Source organism: Pan troglodytes, chromosome 12 (assembly GCF_028858775.2).
Source record: "Pan troglodytes isolate AG18354 chromosome 12, NHGRI_mPanTro3-v2.0_pri, whole genome shotgun sequence".
NCBI classification, from domain to species: domain Eukaryota; kingdom Metazoa; phylum Chordata; class Mammalia; order Primates; family Hominidae; genus Pan; species Pan troglodytes.
Window position 1 is genome coordinate 67,703,417 of NC_072410.2, and position 19,834 is coordinate 67,723,250.

Genomic DNA, 19,834 nt, shown 5'->3' on the forward strand with positions numbered 1-19,834 from the left:
CACAGAAGAGGGAGGGGGCGAGGAGGGAGAAAAGGGAGGGGGCGAGGAGACAGAAGAGGGAGGGGGCGAGGACAGAGAAAAGGGAGGGGGCGAGGAGACAGAAGAGGTAGGGGGAGAGAAGGGAAAAGGGAGAGGGGGAGAGAAGGGAGAGGGAGAGAGAGGGGGAGAGAGGGGGAGAGAAGGGGAGAGAAGGGGAGAGAAGGGGAGAGAAGGGGAGAGAAGGGGAGAGAGGGGGAGAGAGGGGGAGAGAGGGGGAGAGAAAGGAAGAGAAAGGGAGAGAAGGGGAGAGAAGGGGAGAGAAGTGGAGGGGGAGAGAAGGGGAGAGAAGGGGAGGGGGAGAGAAGGGGAGAGAAGGGGAGGGGGAGAAAAGGGGAGAGAAGGGGAGGGGGAGAAAAGGGGAGAGAAGGGGAGGGGGAGAAAAGGGGAGAGAAGGGGAGGGGGAGAGAAGGGGAGAGAAGGGGAGGGGGAGAGAAGGGGAGGGGGAGAAAAGGGGAGAGAAGGGGAGGGGGAGAAAAGGGGAGAGAAGGGGAGGGGGAGAGAAAGGGAGGGGGAGAGAAGGGGAGAGGGAGAGAAGGGGAGAGGGAGAGAAGGGGAGAGGGAGAGAAGGGGAGAGAAGGGGAGAGAAGGGGAGAGAAGGGGAGAGAAGGGGAGGGGGAGGGGGAGAGAAGGGGAGAGAAGGGGAGGGGGAGAGAAGGGGAGAGAAGGGGAGAGAAGGGGAGGGGGAGGGGGAGAGAAGGGGAACGGGAGAGAAGGGGAGGGGGAGAGAAGGGGAGGGGGAGAGAAGGGGAGGGGGAGGGAAGGGGAAGGGGAGAGAAGGGGAGAGAAGGGGAGAGAAGGGGAGAGAAGGGGAGAGAAGGGGAGGGGGGAGAGAAGAAGAGGGGGAGAGAAGGGGAGAGAAGGGGAGGGGAGAAGGGGGGGAGAAGGGGAGGGGAGAAGGGGGGAGAAGGGGAGGGGAGAAGGGGAGGGGAGAAGGGGAGGGGAGAAGGGGAGGGGAGAAGGGGAGGGGAGAAGGGGAGGGGAGAAGGGGTGAGAAGGGGGGAGAGAAGGGGAGGAGAGAAGGGGAGGGGAGAAGGGGAGGGGAGAAGGGGAGGGGAGAAGGGGAGGGGAGAAGGGGAGGAGAGAAGAGGACAGGAGAAGGGGAGGGGACAAGGGGAGAGAAGGGGAGGGGAGAAGAGGAGGGGAGAAGGGGAGGGGAGAAGGGGAGGGGAGAAGGGGAGAGAAGGGGAGGGGAAGGGGAGGGGAAGGGGAGAGAAGGGGAGGGGAAGGGGAGATGAAGGGGAGGGGAAGGGAAGGGGAGATGAAGGGGAGGGGAAGGGGAGACAAAGGGAGGGGAAGGGGAGGGGAAGGGGAGGGGAAGGGGAGGGGAGGGGGAGGGGAAAGGGAAGGGGAGGGGAAAGGGAAGGGAAAGGGAAGGGGAGGGGAAAGGGAGGGGAAAGGGAGGGGAAGGGGAGGGGAAAGGGAAAGGGAGGGGAAGGGAAGGGGAAGGGGAGGGGAAGGGAAAGGGAGGGGAAGGGAAGGGGAAGGGGAAAGGGAGGGGAAGGGGAAGGGGAAAGGGAGGGGAAGGGGAGGGGAAAGGGAAAGGGAGGGGAAAGGGAGGGGAAAGGGAGGGGAAAGGGAAAGGGAGGGGAAGGGAAGGGGAAGGGGAAAGGGAGGGGAAGGGGAAGGGGAAAGGGAGGGGAAGGGGAAGGGGAAAGGGAGGGGAAGGGGAGGGGAGACAAGGGGAGGGGAAAGGGAGGGGAAGGGGAGGGGAAGGGGGAGAGAAGGGGAGGGGGAGAGAAGGGGAGGGGAAGAGGGAGAGAAGGGGAGGGGAAGGGGAAGAGAAGGGGAGGGAAAGGGTAAGGGAAGGGGAGGGGAAAGGGAAGGGGAGGGGAAAGGGAAGGGAAGGGGAGGGGAAAGGGAAGGGAAGAGGAGGGGAAAGGGAAGGGAAGGGGAGGGGGAAGGGAAGGGGAAGGGAAGGGGAGGGGAAGGGAAGGGGAAGGGAACGGAAGGGGAGGGGAAGGGGAGGGGAAGGGGAGGGGAGGCGAAGGGGAGGCGAAGGGGAGGCGAAGGGGGAGGGGAGAGAAGGAGGAGGGGAGAGAAGGGGGAGGGGAGAGAAGGGGGAGGGGAGAGAAGGGGGAGGGGAGAGAAGGGGGAGGGGAGAGAAGGGGGAGGGGAGAGAAGGGGGAGGGGAGAAGGGGGAGGGGAGAAGGAGGGGGAAGAAGGGGGAGGGGGAGATGGGGGAGATGGGGGAGGGGGAGAAGGGGGAGGGGGAGAAAAGTGGGAGGGGAGGGGGAGACAAGAGGGAGGGGATAAGGGGGAGGGGGAGACAAGTGGGAGGGGATAGGGGGAGGGGGAGACAAGTGGGAGGGGATAAGGGGGAGGGGGAGACAAGTGAGAGGGGATAAGGGGGAGGGGAGAGAGGGGGAGGGGAGAGGGGGGAGAAGAGAGAGAAGGGGAGGGAAGAGAAGGGGAGGGAACAAGGGGGAGAGAAGGGGGAGAGGAGAAGGGGGAGAGGAGAAGGGGGAGAGGAGAAGTGGGAGAGGAGAAGGGGGAGGGGGAAAAAGGGGAGAGGAGAAGGGGGAGGGGGAAAAAGGGGAGAGAAGGGGGAGGGGGAAAAAGGGGAGAGGAGAAGGGGAGGGGGAAAAAGGGGAGGGGGAAAGGGGGAGGGGAGAAGGGGAGGGGAGAAGGGGAGGGGACGGAAGAGGGAGGGGAAGGTAGGGGGAGGGAAGAGGTGAGGGAGGGGAGGGGAGAGCTGGGGGAGGGGAGAGGTGGGGAGGGGAGGGGTGGGGGAGAGGTGGTGAGGGCAGAGGTGGGGAGGGGAGAGGTGGGGAGGGGAGAGGTGGGGGAGGGGTGGGGAGGGGGAGAGGTGGAGAAGTGGGGAAGGGAAGGGGGAGGGGAGAGGTGGGGAAGGGAAGGGGAGGGGAGAGGTGGGGAAGGGAAGGGGAGGGGAGAGGTGGGGAAGGGAAGGGGGAGGGGAGAGGTGGGGAAGGGAAGGGGGAGGGGAGAGGTGGGGAAGGGAAGGGGGAGGGGAGAGGTGGGAGAGGAGAGGTGGGGGAGGGAAGGGGAAGGGAATGGGGAGGGAAGGGGAGAGAAGAGGTGGGGGAGGGAAGGGGAGGGGGAGGGGGAGGGGAGAGGGGGAGGGAAGGGGAGGGGAGAGGGGGAGGCATGGAAGTGGGGAAGATGGAAGTATGGAAGGGGGCAGGGGGAAGTATGGAAGGGGGCAGGGGGAGGCATGGAAGGGGGCAGGGGGAGGCATGGAAGGGGGAGGGGGAGGGGAGGGGGGAGGGAAGGGGAGCAAGGGGACGAATGGAAGGGGGATGGGAGGAATGGAAGGGGGAGGGGAGGAATGGAAGGGGGAGGGGAGGAATGGAAGGGGTAGGGGAGGGAGGGAAGGGGAGGGAATAGAGGGAGGAGGAGAGAGGGGAGGGGAGAGAGGGGAGGGGGAAAGAGGGGAGGGGGAGGAGGGGTAGGGAGGGATGAGGGAGGGAGGAATGGGATGGGAGGAGAGAGGGAGGAATGGGAGGGGGGGAGAGAGGGAGGAATGGGAGAAGGGGGAGGCAGAGAGGGAGGAGGGAAGGAGTGAAGGAGGAGGGAAGGAGTGAAGGAGGAGGGAAGGAGGGGGGTAGGGAGGGATGGATGGGGGAGGGGAGGGAGAAAGGGAGGGGCGAGAAACACAGAGAAATTAGCAACCACTGCTCTAGGATAAATCCAGGGTTAGGAAAAATCTCCAAAGCCACGGGGCGTCTCTGTTATCAAGACCAAACTGGACTGTGTTAAGTGCATTCTTCAGAACTGGACTCTGTTAACAGTATTCCTACGAACTGGACTCTGTTGAGTGTATTCCTATGTCTTCCAGAATCATGTACAGAGATACTTAGTGATGGGGTGATGGAAAGGATTCAGGCAGAAGAACTGCAGGATGTCCTGAAAGAAGCCTACCCTCTTGAAAATGCTCTTGACTGAAGCCTGTCACACAGCTTTGTGTCTTTTTGTTGTTGTTTTAAAAAATGGGGATATGGTCTTAGACTTGGCTATTTTAGGTGAATACAAAGTTATTTGGGTGAAAAAATGAGAGTACAAAGGGTGGCGTAAAGGGAACTAAGTAAAGATGGGCAGAATACTGAAGAGGCCACTGTGATGATCCAAGAGAGGAATGATGAAGCACTTGACTGGAGCAGTGGTTATGGAGAAGAAAACAGGTGAATATTTAAAGAAAGGTTGGCGAAATAGACTTCACAGCACTTTGTCATGGAGAGTCTTTAGGGGATGAAGTAGGAAAAGCAACTCAAGGGCAATACCAGTTTTCCAGCTTGCATATCTGGATAGATGGTTTTATCATGGAATGAGACAGAGAGAAAATATCAATGAGGGAAGATGATGAGTTCAATTTTGGCACGTTGAGCTTTGAACACCCGTGAGATAGCTTTGTTAGTTGGAAGTTCCACTGAGATGGGAGTCAGTGACATGACCCTGGGAATCACTAGCCAATGGGTGGGATATAAAAGATTAATTAAGAGAGAGGGTAGATGGTAGAGGGTGAAAAGATGCCAGCCAAAGGTAAAATCCTGAGGACCAACAGCATGTAAGGGGCTGGAAGAGGAAGCAGAGGTGAGACACTGAGAAGAGAGAGGGAGGCACCAGAAGGGCCAAGAGAGATTCTTTCAAAAAGGCGAGAGAAGAACGTTTATATTCTTCTCTAACACGCACTGTCCAATTCAGTAGCCAATGCCACATGTGGCTTTCAAAAGTTTGAATTGTGCTATAACTATAAAATACACACTGGAATTTTAAGTCCTACTGAAAAGTTTTTAACAGAATGTAAAATATAATTTTATATTACATGTTGAAATATTTTTTAATATATCGAGTTAAAATATATTGTTAAAATCAATGTCACCATCTCAACTTTTTTAATGTGCCTGCTAGAAAATTTATACACGTGGCTCACATATTTCTACTGGACAATGCTACTCTAGAAGAAACAAGTTCTCTTAGTAAGACAGAGAGAGGAGAGTCACTGGACTCAGGGGTTAAAGAGCCCTCATGTCAGCAGAATGGCAGGGACAGAGGACAGATGAGATAGGGTAGAGAATGGAGAAAAGACTACAAGGCCTGAATGAGAAAGGAAAAAGGTTGGAAGGAAGGTGACGGCAGAAATGTGTAAGTTTGTAAGATTAGTCAAAGGACCTGTTTTTTTCCTGAGGAGAGCTGGGTGGAGGTGGGAAACTGGGATGTATTTTTTGGTTGAGGACATGGATCTGGCTGTGGGAGAGTGACACAGGAGACACAGATGAGGGAGCACGGATGGACAGGAGGCCGGGGCCAAGCACCAGGTGAGGGACCTGTCTTGAATAGGAGAAGGGACTTACTTCCTCTGAGAAGAGAGGGAAGAAGGTGAATGGCTTACATGAGTGAAGGATGGGAAGCAAAATGGAGGAGAGAGAAAGAAGCACCAAGATGGAATGCGTGCCAGTGGCTTCTGTTTTCTCAGTGAAGGAGGGGCAGGAGGTTGAGTTGAAACCTGGATGACTGCTGAGAAGCAGCAGAGAAAACCAACCAAAGGAAAGGATGAAAATGAGGCAGGAGCTTGGAGGGCCATGTGCAGCAGCCAGGCAGCCTCTCTGGTGGTGGCCATCTGTGCCAACGTGGGACTTCCTATAAGAAGAGTGGAGAGGCAGGTGGTAGGAGGAATGTAGGGGAGAAGGGCCAACAGGACTGGGAAATGGCATTTGGGTAGGCACAAAAAGTGAGGCCAGGAAGGGCTGATGAACTTGGGGAAAAATGAAGGTGTCTAGGCACTTATTTGTCTTGATGAAGATCAGGTGTACCCGGGAATGAGAAATCCAGAGGACAGCTGGTTAAGACACTGAGGGACAAAGGAGTTCCTGGTGATGATGTAACCCAGGGCATGGCAGGAGCTGGCTGGGGTTGGCCAGTTGACCATGAGCTGAATTGCTCAGGGACAGGAAGTTGACAGATGACAAGAACAGGAAGGGGCAGAAGATGGCAGAGCATGACACGAACTTCAAATGAGCGAGAGGGAGTCGGGTAAAGAGCACGCCAACATAGTTTAAACACACCCACAAGAGCACCCTGATCCTTCACACCTTCCACTCCTGCAAATGCCTCCTCGGTTACCACATCCTGACCACACACTAATTGACAGGAGGCAGATCAACACCCCTGGTAGTGCCCATTCCCCCCAGATGGAGAATCTGTGAGATGTCCAGACACTTGCCTAAAATAATCAGACCCAACTCTGCCACAGTCTTCGGAGAGACACTCCCTTTTGACAGAAAAGTGCTTACATATTTTTGAAGTGTTCTTTTATCTCCATAAGTGAGTAGGTTTGATTTGATGATTACACTGTGGGAGTGTGATTTCCTAGGCACATTAATCTTCTAAAAATCATTTTCCAACACTTTACTTCTGGATTTTTATACACTGGCCACTCTTTGTCATCAAAAGTGAAGAAACTATTCTATAATGAACAGCAGGTTTAATGCCTAAAATTATCAGACAGAAGTCATTGCTTTGCTTCAAACCAATACAGAAGATCAAGGGGTTTGAATAAAGAAAATCATTTATGAAAATAGCATCATATTCACTTAGAAAAAAATCAACGAATGATTCAGCTTTTAGTGGAGTTACCTAACTAAGCAATAGGCCTTGGAGATGATTAATTTCAGCATTTCTGGGTTTAACAGATATTATAATTTCAGTCCCTTCCAACTTCATAAAGAACAGGAGTCTTGCATTTCTACCTGCTCGCTGCAGCTATGCGGGCAGAACTCTTGCAGAGCGAAGGGGTGGGATGAAGAAGAATGTAGCTTCGAGAGAAGGGCTCTGGAGCAGGAGTGCTCCTCGCCCTGCGTGTACTACGCGTGTGCCATCACTCTCCCATGGGGAGAGCTGGGCTCAGCTTAAACAACACACATGCAACTGCAGATCTCTGTACCAACTCTCAGGCTCTGTAAGGTCACTCCAGCCTTGGAAACGGGATGGAAATGTAGAACTAGAAGTTCCTCCCCATTTATTGGGCCAAGCTTCAAGATAGGATTGAGCAGTTTTCATCAATCTCTATATGGTAAATCCAGCAGCATTAGCTTAGCAGGATGGTCAGTTCTTAGCAACTCTAACAATACAGGCCCACAAAACAGCTATTGATCAATGACAACAAAGGGCCTCTGTCCGGCTACGCTGAGGAAGGAGCTAGGAGCACAGGTTGCTCATTTGCCGTTGACACTGTGCCACTTCACCATGCTCATCATGCCTCAGGCGAGCTTGAAATTCCCACAGATCTCCTGATTAAATAAGGTGTTTAAAAAAAACTGGGGGCAGCTTCCACATATGAGTGAATAGCAGAAGAGAGGATTTTGAATGGTCCCAACAGAAATAAATGACAAATGTTCGAGGTGAAAGATATGCTAATGATACCAATTTGACCACTATACATTGAAAATATTGAAACTATGTACCTCATAAACATATAAAATTATTGCATGTCCCTTAAAAAATTAGAAACTAAAAACAAATTGGGGGCAACTTCTCCCAGATTTCTGTTTCCAAGCACAGCACAGCATAAAAGGTTAGAAGGAAAACTGGGATTACTTATATACGGTGATTTGGTGACTGAAGGAAACCTGTCTACATCCTTCCCATTTTCTCATAGTCACTTATGAGCATGTTCTTTGTTTCATTGTAAACCTGCTGACAAAGCACCTTGGTGTGTACGATAGGCATGATAGCCACAGTGACATAGAATCTTCTTGATTCCTTTTGCCTGGGGTTAAACAGATTTAAACCAAACAAACATTGTAATTCCTGAAGGACAGATACTACAAACATCAAAAAGTCATTTTGCCAAGTGCAGTCCCAGGGCCAACTGGGGCACCCTGGATTCTACATCAGTCACATCACTTCCCACAAAGACCATCCATAGTTGCTAATGAAGTGAAGGTAAAAGTGGTCGCTGACCAAGAATGGACTTGCACAGCATCTTGAAGACAGATTAAATATTAAGAGAATCAGGCTAAGTAAATTGGTCCATTCATCTATTCATTTGAAAAGTATTTGTTTGCTGTGTATTAAGTGTAAGGCACCACGTTAGACACACAGTGGTCCCATGATAGGTACAGTACCAGCCACTGGGGAACTGATAATCCTACACAGTTTATAATCCAGTGAAATTTTATATTGACGCCATAGACTAATAAATTAAGGAATCAAGGATTAAAGAAGGCTATTAATTTAGAGTTGAAACCAAAACATGACCAAAACAAACAAAAAAAATCTCTGAAACCCCATAAAATTTTTTTAAGCCCACAGTATATAGTTTTCTTTATAGAACTTTCTTTTTGTTTCAGTTCATAAACCCATTCAAATCAACTCAGAAAGAATGAGGTGGAAGATAGGTTTTAATGCCTTATCCATTCAACTGTAAGCATAGTCTAATAAAAATTCTGGAAAATGCTAATGCTACAGTGGAATTTTGAGGTCATTTGGTGCTAGCGCCTGTCAGTTCACAGGTAAGGGCACCACCATTTATAAAAGGCTTAGAAACTACTTCTAATTTTGGTTTGGTGAAAGTTCCTTAGTTTCCTAAGGAACATATGCCATAGATTGACAGTGAATATATTCCACAAGGACTAAAATATTAATGCAGAATATTCACAGATTCCTCCTTTATAATCTGCTGCTAAGAATAATTCTGGCACCGCCTCCTCGTGTTTGCTTGTGCCGGGCCGCCGAGATGGCTGGAGAGTGAAGTTGCCTCTATAGTGGAAGGCAGTTTGTGAAGTGAAATGGTTCCTTTCCCCTCTCTTCACAGAGAATTGGGAGAGGAATTCCACTTGGGACACACCCCCAGACTTGTATGGGATGCCCAAATCTCATTAAACCAGGACAACCATCTCTTGTATGAAAGTTGTTAGCCTCTGCTGTTGCCTGGAGGGAGGGTCAAGAGAGACAGAGCAGAACCCAGGCAGGGGCACTGCAGGGAGCGGGGAGGATAAGGATCACCCTTCAGGATTATGACATGCCTGCTGGTCCACAAGTGGGGGCTATTGAAAATGATGGAATGCTGACAGCTGGGATCAGCCAAATATGGGTGCATATCACAAGGGGCTACTGGTACTTGGAAATGAGTCCTCGTCCATGGGGACTGTTGGAAGCAGTACTCATCCATCCACATGGAAGTAAACTTACAGCCAAGTATGACAGAGAAAGGAGAGTTGCCTGATCCTCTAGACCCCTCCTAAACATCCACTATCACACATTCCCTGCCAGACAAAGCAGACAACTACCCTCAACACCACTGAGATGCAGTCTGGGGCAAGGGCTTCTCCACTTCAGACCACTACTTGGAATTGCCTAAAGGCAGAAGCCAGATGGAGAATGCTGCAGCCTGAGCGCTGGAAGGATGACCAGGGAGGCCAACTGCTTAGAAGCAGAGATTTCCTAGCTGGATTATGGATTTTAATGACAAAGTGTCAACAAGATCTCAGAATTTGATATCTAATCCATGGGCTAGACTGAAAATGAATCTAAATCTTGTTGTTGTTAAGGAATCTATTTATTCATTCAACACACATTTACTAAGTGCCAGCATGTTCTAGAGTATAGAGATAAAGCAGTGTATAAAACAGAAATTTTGCTTTCACAGAGTTGACAACCTACTTGGGAGAGGAGAGCTTTATGTGTAACCCTGATCAGGTCAACAGCAAGGGCCTGTGATTGTTCAGTTCTTAAGGCAACTCCCAGGTCTCCCACCAACAGAAATGAGATAATAAGGAAACCAAAAATAAAGCCCTCAGAAAGGCAATTTTCCCCAGTGCCAATCTCAGACTTGGCAAAACAGAACAAAGACAAACAAAATCTTCTCAGAGATCCGAACAGGTGCAGCCAGAAGATGTCCAAGGAAACCATCACATTGTGCTGAAGAGAACCTCAGACAGCGTGAAGCCTGGGCCTGAGGCAGGGTTCTGTTGAAGCCAAAGTCAGTTAGTTCCCATAGTAGACGTGTCAAAGTATGTTAGAACTGTTTTGTAGTAGTTACTTATACTGTCGGAGCTGGTAGGCATGTACTCAGATTCTGCTAAACATTTGGGTATGTGTTTCAGGAGGAGATGGTAGAAAAGTATAAAATACATCTCAGAGAAATAAAGGAAGCCTCTTGTGCTTGGAAAAATGCCAATAAGCATGGCTGTATGTCTCACTGAGGCATGCGAGGGACTTGGGAAGCCCTAACAGTGCTGCCTAAAAATTGCTATTAGCTCCTGCCTTATGTAACTGTATCTATAGCTTTCTGCATACCCTAAAATTACAGAAACTTCATCTAACTTTTTTTTGAGATGGAGTTTTGCTCTTGTTGCCCAGGCTGGAGTGCAATGGTGCGATCTCAGCTTACTGTAACCTCTGCCTCCCAGGTTCAAGTGATTCTCCTGCCTCAGCCTCCCGAGTAGCTGGGATTACAGGTGCCCGCCACCATGCCTAGCTAATTTTTGTATTTTTAGTAGAGACAAAGTTTTGCCATGTTGGCCAGGCTGGTCTCGAACTCCTGACCTCAGGTGATCTGCCCGCCTCAGCCTCCCAATGTGCTAGGATTACAGGCGTGAGCCACAGCACCTGGCCCCACCTAATTTTTATACAATCACTTTTCCATCATTCACATCATTAACATCACTGTCCTGTGAGGACTAAGCAGATTGGTGTCAGAAGTGGGATTAAAGCAAACCTCTTTACGTATAAAGAGGTTTTATACGTAAGAGGAAATCCAAGGGGAGCCAAGTTTTGCTTTGATTCTCATTGACCCAACTCTTGTAGAAGTCAGAGATTCCATAATGATTTAAATACAAACAGTATTTAATTAATGCACAAAGTTTGATTGATAGAGTATATAAAAACACTGTTGCTTGAAACTTTTTTTAGAAGATGGCTGTGTACATGTCATCTACCCAGGTAAAAGAGCTGAATATCTGGATAAAATCTAACACATCAGTGACTAAAACTATAAACATCACAGTATCTACAGTTATCCATAATTTATAAAGTAAACTACACTAAGTTGGAGCTAAGGCAATATAATTTAAGCATTAAAAACTAACTTTTCTACTTTTTTTTTTTTTTTTTTTTAAAGACAGAGTCTTGCTCTATGGCCCAGGCTGGAGTACAGTGGCATGATCATGGCTCACTGCAGCCTTGACCTCCCAGGCTCAAGTGATCCTTTTATCTCAGCCTCCCAAGCAACTAAACCACCACATCAGGCTAACTTTTAAATTTTTGGTAGAGACAAGGTCTCCCTATATTGTCCAGGCTGCTCTCAAGCCATCCTCCTGCCTCGGCTTCCCAAAGTGCTGGGATAACCGGCTTGCCCCACCATGCTTAGCCTAAGACTTCTTCTTTTTTTTTTTGAGATAGAGTTTCGCTCTTGTTGCCCAGGCTGGAGTGCAATGGCTTGATCTCAGCTCACCACAACCTCCACCTCCCGGGTTTAAGCAATTCTCCTGCCTCAGCCTCTCGAGTAGCTGGGATTACAGGCATGTGCACCACAGCCAGCTAATTTTATATTTTTAGTAGAGATGGGGTTTTTCCACGTTGGTCAGGCACGTCTCGAACTCCTGACCTCTGGTGATCCACCCTCCTCCGCCTCCCACAGTGCTGGGATTACAGGCGTGAGCCACTGTGCCCGGCCCAGACTTAAAAAAAAAAAAAAAAAAAAAAAGAGAGACATGACCGTTTTAGCCTGAGCTAAGCAGGAGAGACTGGCAACAAGCCCAAAGTCTACTGCAGAAGGAAAAAAATATGCTTTAGGTGAGTTTGGGATTTTGACTTTTGGCCATAAATTATGCAGCTTCTCAGGTAAGAAAAGAAGGAGCAGTTAAACCTCTTTTCAGTGACAGGTGAAAAATGCTATAAGTAAAATAATGTTATAAAGATAATGTAGAAACAGGAAGTGGTAAGTCTAACATTCTTTTATTCATCCCTGGATAGACAGTCAAAAGCTGTATGCCTCAGCAGTTGTTAATAAAGGACCTTGAAAAAAATACAGATGGCTGACTCAGGTGCATTGAGAAAACAATCCCTGAGCTAATTATTGTATCCTCTTCAAAACATAAAAGTTAAGTGAGTACTTATATGCCAATTTCTGTAATAGTTTAATTCTCTATTTATTCTGAATCTTATTATAAAGTTGGGTTTCTGTAGAATGCAGGTTCCAACTGTATATAGCAAATAAAAATATCCATTATGACCAACCCCTATGTGGCCGGTTAAGTGAGGAAGAAATGAGGACATCCACCTACGTCAAACAGGAGGCATTTAAAAATAAATTACTAACCACGGCTCCACCAGATGTAACTAGGAAGACTGATACCTGGTCAGCTCATATGAATTTCAGTAAAAGATCATAACCCACACTTAGAGACATTATTAGATGCTACATATCAATTATCAAAAAGAATGTTCCTTTGTGATCGTGTAGTTACCACAGTATACAAAATTGAAGCCACATGATAATTTGATAAGAACAAAAAATGTAGACATTGGCACTAAATATTTCCGTAGTTATAAGTTTCTAATTTCTGGCTTTCTCTTAATGTGATAATGAAAACCTCTGGAGATGAGCCCAAGATGTTTAAACACACATTGATTCATTCATTCACGGACAGGGTCTCGCTCTGTTGGCCAGGCTGGAGTGCACTGGTGTGATCACAGCTCACTGCAGCCTTGAACTCCTGGCCTCAAGGGATCCTCTCACCCCAGCCTCCTGAGTAGCTGGGATTATAAGAGTATGTTTTCATTCCCAGCTAATTTTTTAAATTTTGTTTGTAGAGATAGGGCCTCCTTATGTTGCCCAAGCTCATCTAAACTCCTGCCAGCCTCAATCTCCTGGGTTCAAATTATCCTCCCACCTCAGCCTTCCAAAGTGCTGAGATTACAGGTGTGAGCTACTACGCGTGGCCTTAAACATTATTTTTAAAGATATATGCGAATAACAAAACATAATGTGAATATAAGACTACAATTTTTAAAAGTAACAAACCTCAGCATGAATGTATTTTATAAGTTGATTGTTGTGGCACGCTCAGATGGTGGTATAAAAACTGTGACTCATCAAAATTGTTTCACTTTAATTGGGTAAAGTTTTAAATGTCTCTAAAAATTCTTGACATTGATTTGGTTGAATTTTTGCTGGCCATCTCTGATTTTTAAAAAGTTATGCAGATATAATACTAGGTAATAAAAACATATGCAAAAGTAGTTACAAATGATAGTAATTACTGTTCAACAGTAAAATACCCTAAGGTTCTTTTCTGTGATAATCACCACTTTCCATTAGAAAGAACAATTAAAGGAGAATGAACTAGATTTTGTGTGTTCTCCAAATCTCCAGCTAATGTGTACTCATAGAGCCCAGACGCCATTCACAGGACAGGAACACCAAAGATAAGCATGGGACTCCTTAGCAAAAAACAGACACTTTCAAAGGTACATGGTGGTACTACAAAAACGACATGTACACCCACCCAAAGGAGTGTCTGCTAAAGACCAAACGTGACAATCTAAACACGAAGCAATGCCAATACTAAACCATTAACAAAAATTTGTTGAGCCTACAAAAGGTTATAATATTCCTTCCAGAGACAAATAATATAAACTATACTTTAAAAAAGGAATATCTACCAATAATAAATTAACTCATACTCAGTTTATCACCAAAAATGAGGGCAGAGTGACAAGTGATTTGACTTAAGAAATAAAATAGTAATTTGTTTAATTGATATATCTTTCCCTTGAGAATTCAAGTATCAGTTTGAGATGTAAAAAAATATATTTTTTGAGCTGGGCATGGTGGCTCACACCTGGAATCCTAGCACTTGGGAGGCCAAGGTGTAAGACTGCTTGAGCCAAAGAGTTTGAGAACACCCTGGGAAACACAGTAAGACCACCCCATCTCTAAAATAAAGATAAGCTGGGTATGGTGGTGCACACCTGTAGTCCTAGTCCCAGGTACTTGGGGGACTGAAGTGGGAGAATTGCTTGAGCCCAGGAGGCTGAGGCTGCAGTGAGCCAGGATCACGCCACCATACTACACCCTGGGCAACAGAGCCAGACCCAGTCTCAAATATAAATATAAATAAATAAATAAATATTTATATATATATATATATATATATTTTCTAAGTTGATACTATATAACTCCAAATCTTAGGCCAGAGGACTAAATGACAAAAACGGAATTTAGACTGACCTGAAATGTGGGCCTCCTGGCAGATGTCTAAAATTGACCTTCCCTCAAGCAAAGTGACAGCTTATGCACGTCTGTGGAGCAGCCAAGCCCTGAGCCAGTCTCTCGTCAAGGGAGGAGCTCATGGGAGGGCGGGAGGATACAAATTTTCCCATGAGAATGACAAAATACAGGGGCATCACTGACATCCCAGTAGGAACCTGGGACACTTGGAGAGCTGTACTTTTAAAAGAGTATTATGTTACTTCCTACTTTTATTTTTCACTTCCATAAGTGTATGTTTTGAAACAACAAACAAAACCTTTATATCCTGACTGCTGGTATTTTCCAACATTCACATTACCATCCAGTCATATAATACTCGCACACGGCTAGGGCAGGAATCGTTGATTGTTCAGTCCAGCAGAGACAATACGGTATGGACCAGTGACCACTGCATGTTGTCTCATTCTCCCTCCTTCAAAGTGGTGATTCAAAAAAATTATCTTCATTCTGTCCTCTCTTTACCACTATTTGGCAAGTTAGGGTGGTTAATATTATCATTAGCCACAGGACCATGAGGGGCTTTATCTGGACCTGGATGAGAAAATTTCACAGTACTCTCAGATCCTGGATGTGGCAACTGGCTGAGACTTTGAGCCGCCTCTTTTTGGGAAGGTGGCATAACTGCATTTCAAATTACATATAAGATAGTGGGGGTTTTTAGTGGGTGTTTTTTCTTTCTTTTTGAGGCAGAGTCTCACTCTGTCACCCAGGCTGGAGTGCAGCAGTGCCATCTTGGCTCGCTGCAACCTCTGCCCCCTGAGTTCAAGCAATTTGTGCCTCAGCCTCCCGAGAAGCTGAGATTACAGGTGTGTTCCACCATACCAGGCTAATTTTTGTATTTTTAGGAGAGACAGGGTTTCACCATGTTTCCTAGGCTGGTCTTGAATTCCTGGCCTCATGTAATCTGCCCACCTTGGCTTCCCAAATTCTCGGATTACAGGCATAAGCCACCGTGCCTGGCCTATATATAGAATAGTTTTAAATGGGGCCATTTTAAGAGAATATATATGACAAGAAAAGGGTGAACTGTAATAGACATTTTCTATTTTGGGTCTGTCCAAATCACCTCTGGGGGAAGTGATTACAGAGAGGTGAAGTGATTACATTGCTAGTCTATGGTGGCAGGTGACTATTTCCAAGGGAAGAGTCAAAGACTTTTTCTTCCTAGCCCATAGTGATTGGTTCAAGGGTAGTCCTGGGGCCCACCAGAGCCAATAGCACCTCAAAAGACATTTGTAGGGGGAACTTGTGAATCAGAGGCAGTTCTTTCCTACTGATTTTGAACCACAGAGACTATAAGTTCTGCAGCCATTTTTCTACCTGAAGAACTATAATAACCCAGAGGAAGCAGAACTGAGACATGAAGGAAAAAACCAGAATCCTGGCAGCAAGATTTGAGTTCTCTTAACAAGTGCCACCTGAAGTTGCCCCACTCCTGCATACTTAGGTGTGTAAACCAGTAAGTTCCCCTTTGCTTAGGCCAGTTTGGGTTGGGTGACCCCCTTGAAAGCCCCTATGTTATAAATCAAAAAACAGTATGTAAGCTAGGTGTGACTTTGGTAATGTGAAAAGAAAATTCTTAATTTAACAGGCAACTCTAGTAATTTGGTACCAAGCAAACCTTAGGGATTTCATCACTTGATGAATTGGGGAAAACTGTTTTTACCGAAGTCTGAATACAGGATTTGGGCACCATACCTCATGTTGAGATGATATAAGCATTTTGCATCTTAAATTGCTCTGAAAAACTATGCTTTCCTCCTTCATTTTTTCTCCCAAAAGGAACTTTTCTGATATTTTAAGTATCAATTAAATATCTTAAGTTTGTAGATGGACAAAAGAGTACAGTATAAGAAAACCTGGCAAAGGAGATGAGGTGAAAAGTTGAGAGTAAGAGGTGTGCCAGGTTGGGGCGTGGCACTTGAGAGGTGGGAAGGTTTGGAAGGGTTCCTCTAGACCAGAATTAGCGTCAAGTCGGCTGGGGATGAAGGAGGGCAGCATGGGGTAGCCCTGAGTGCCCAGATAAGGAGTGAAAGCATGGATTCCCAAAAGTAAAAAAGACTTCATGACTTTCCTCAGCCACACACCACACGTGGCAGCTGAGCAGCAAGATCACCCAAGGGTTCACCCAAGGTTGGGGACCAGCCAGATGAGTCTGGGTCATGGAGGCAGGGTATCCCAGTGTGCTAGAGGAAAGCTGGAGTAACTGGGCTACCCGCTGAACACTTCATGGACATTACATATCTGGTAGGTGTAGCCCAGGATTCTTTTGAGACCAATTGTAAATTTCTTCTCAGCTTCCTCATTTTCTGAAAGATTAGAACTGAAGATCATATGGCTTCTGAAGAATAAGAACTCACAATGTAATTAGCAATTGTGCAAGGAAGCAGGATCTGAAATCTCACAGCTATTTTAAAGTCAAATAACTGAGTCTAATTAGAAACAATCCACAAATATCTTAAAATTTAGGAATTAGGAATTCAGTTGCTTCAAAAGTAATTGATGCAAAAAGCACAGTTGCCTTCAAGGCATTTTTCTCAGTACGACAGGTGCTACAGTCATCTCACGGTTTCTAATTGCTTTTAGGTGACAGGGGATTTACCAGAGGTAGAGCTGCCTGAAACATTGCTAAGTGACAAAACAGTGCTAAGGACCCTGCGTGGAGTGGTTGTCCCAAGCTCACATCTCTTTCAGTCCTCGAGTACTCGTCTCCCATTAGTCTCATTGGTGCATGTCTTGAACCAAGTGTTTAGAAAAATCACCCAGGTATACAGAATTATCTGCAGGTATACACAGAAGGCACGATGACGGGAACACCAAGGAAAACCCCTGCCTCTCAAATCTTCAAGCAGGGCTTGAAGTTGCCAAAGAAAACAGTATCAGGGGCTGCTGGGCAACGGCCCTGATTATTCCCAGGGAGAAGCTGGCCACTGCTGCCTGGCTTCATGTGGTCCTGATGTCAGCATTTTTCCTTCTCTGCCCCTCTGTCATTCCAGGATGCTAGAGTCCATGGGTCCTGTTTTATACCCTAGATGAGGACTAAGATATGCTGTTTAACATCTTGTGCCACCCTCCCAATTCTATCACTCATCCTGCTTTCTCTCAAATTCCCCAAATGCCCTGCCTTGCCTGGCAATGTTCTATTTTGTGGTCCAGAAGATGCCCACAGTCTGATCTCTGAGGTTCAGTCTCCCCTAAAATTACTGACCAGGACTGGTGGAGTCTGCTTGTTCTTGGTTCTGATTGTGATTTGCCCCCATGGAGACTGCTAAGTTGGCCATCATTTATTGCTCTTTACTAGCTGACCCTACCTGGCAGGGCCCCACTCCACTCCCGGCATGCTGTGCAGCTGGCAGTGTGTGCTCTAGTTCCAGCTCCTTCTGGGAATTGAGGCTGTCAAGGCTTTTAAAGTTATCTAGGAAGGTGCTCTCTACAGAAAAGGTTTGATTATTCCTCCAGACCCTATACTTATCTTAAAATTGTTTTCTTCACTAAATCCTGGTGTGAATTTTTTTAAATGCCAGTAAAGTACTGAACTGCCTACCCCTATTTCATAATATTATAAGGCTTTTTCCTTTTGATGAAAAAAAAGTCATTCCAGTGTATGCGACTATACAGTTTCCTATCTGATGGGGTATAGCTTGATAATAAAATGGGGTAGCGTGAAAATTCTGAATTTTAAAATGAAAAACTCTTAGGGTCCTCTCTATCATCAGTCCTCCTACCTTTCATTAAGTTTGGCAGTACGAAATTTTGACAGATTTGCCCAAAGAGGCAATGAGACAAGAAGAGGATTAGGTGAGCCTTGGTTTGGGTTTGAAATCAGCTGTAGTGTTTGGAATTTGGAGCTTGGGTTAAATGATTATATTTTGGTGGCTAGCATGAATCTCAGCATGACGTACGAATGAGTTACAGAAATCAGCCCGAAACACCCTTGGGATAATGGCCATGTCAACTCATTTCATAATGGTACGTGAAACTAGAAATGAAATTAGAAAGGCTGGGTAATTTTTTTTTCCCAAAGGAATGTATACTTCAGGTGAAACATTTTTTTAGATTGGATTATTTAAGTGGGAGGCCTATTCATGCACTTCTGTGCATATGGTTCTTTTTTCCCCTTAATTCTTAGAATTAGGACTTTTAAAAATTATTTTCTGTTTGTGGCCACTTTAAAACCATGTTGCAATCAAAATGAACTATGAAGACCACTGCAGAAAAATCTCTAAGTTTTTCTTAAAAGAAAGCTCTGGATCTTTGTAACATCTAACAAAGATGCTAGGGAAAAATTAGGGCTTTTTTGCATTAGATTCAATCTTCTTGCCAGTAGCACACCCACCATTTACCAAGTTTATTTTAACATCTGGCACTGAATTAAGCAGGAGGAGGAGGAGGAGGAGGTTACATTTATTTGCATCTAAAACCCCACATAATAGTAAGAAGTGATAGGTCAGACTTATTATTGTTAGGCAGAAAGCCATACTAAGTGCAAACTACTTGAATCTCATAAATTATATATTGTGGGACCAGCGTATTGTCAACATCGAGCCCACCTCAATGTGAACAGCCAACAGAATTCTTAAAACATCTTTGAGATCCATGAAATTCTCTTTAGTTATTAAGAGTTTTTATTCAATATCCACTATTAGCATGAATATGATAAATTAAGTAATATAGTAATTCTGAGCTTTTCTTTTTAGAAATGCTAAAGTGTTTGACAATTCTTATCAATACTTAAAATAGCACATTGAAAAGCCCCAAAATAATACTAGAAAACACTCATTCTACATATGAGGATCCAAGGCAATAAAACCAAATGGGATAGGCTGGAATTGCCAAACCCACCTGGACAAATCTGGGCAAATGAAGACACAGTAAGAGAAGATACACCAAGTGAATGGAGTATAAGGCACAGATTCTGGTTAGAATGGAAGACGGTTTTTCACAACTCCGCAACCATTCCCCCATGACCTCAGAAGCCTGTCCTCCCTCCTACCTTGCTGGTCAGCAGGCTTTCCTGTCAGCCGCCACAGTCAGGACTGCTTTGGGGCTGCCCTAGCATTTTTTCTGTGCATGGAGAAGCGTAGTCCAACTAAATTTCATGTCTATTCAAGTCACATTCCATAACCAACTTCCACAAAGTATAAACCGCCCTTTGCCACGTACTGGGATGTTGTGCAATTTTTTCTCAGCTTAAGCCTGTGTACAGGTGAAGACTCTGTGCAGATTTATAAAAGACTGACTTAAACAGCAACTTTGAGGGCAAAGAAAATGCACTCTGGCTTAAACAAGTTTCTTGTCATCAGGTATAATAAAAGCAAGCAAACCTGGCAACACCATACCTTTCTTCCACGGAAACTTCCTTCAGCTGCTGGTGTGGCTTGGTGCCTTCCATTTCCCTGATGCTCACAGCATAAATCTTGGTGGTGTAGTCAATGGCCTTTTCTCTAGCAACATCGCTGTCATAGCCTCAAACAACAGAAAGAGATTGGGGAGCCAGTTGGTTTGCAGTGGCCCAGGAAGGGAGGTGTTGGGAGGTGCATTCGGCGCAGGAGGCACGTGGCA

General features: G+C 46.3%; 1 protein-coding gene across 15 annotated transcripts in view; it reads right to left on the reverse strand.

Moving 5' to 3' along the window:
• EML6 (EMAP like 6) overlaps window positions 1–19,834 on the reverse strand; it is a 251,024-nt gene that overhangs the window by 27,460 nt on the left and 203,730 nt on the right. For all 15 annotated transcript variants that reach the window (XR_010149134.1, XR_010149136.1, XR_010149135.1 and 12 more), the window contains one exon: window positions 19,612–19,738. Coding sequence is in view for 9 of the 15 variants with exons in the window: in XM_063789079.1 (XP_063645149.1) it covers window positions 19,612–19,738 (127 nt within the window). In the remaining 6 variants the exon portion in view is untranslated. The remainder of the gene's footprint in view (window positions 1–19,611; window positions 19,739–19,834) is intronic.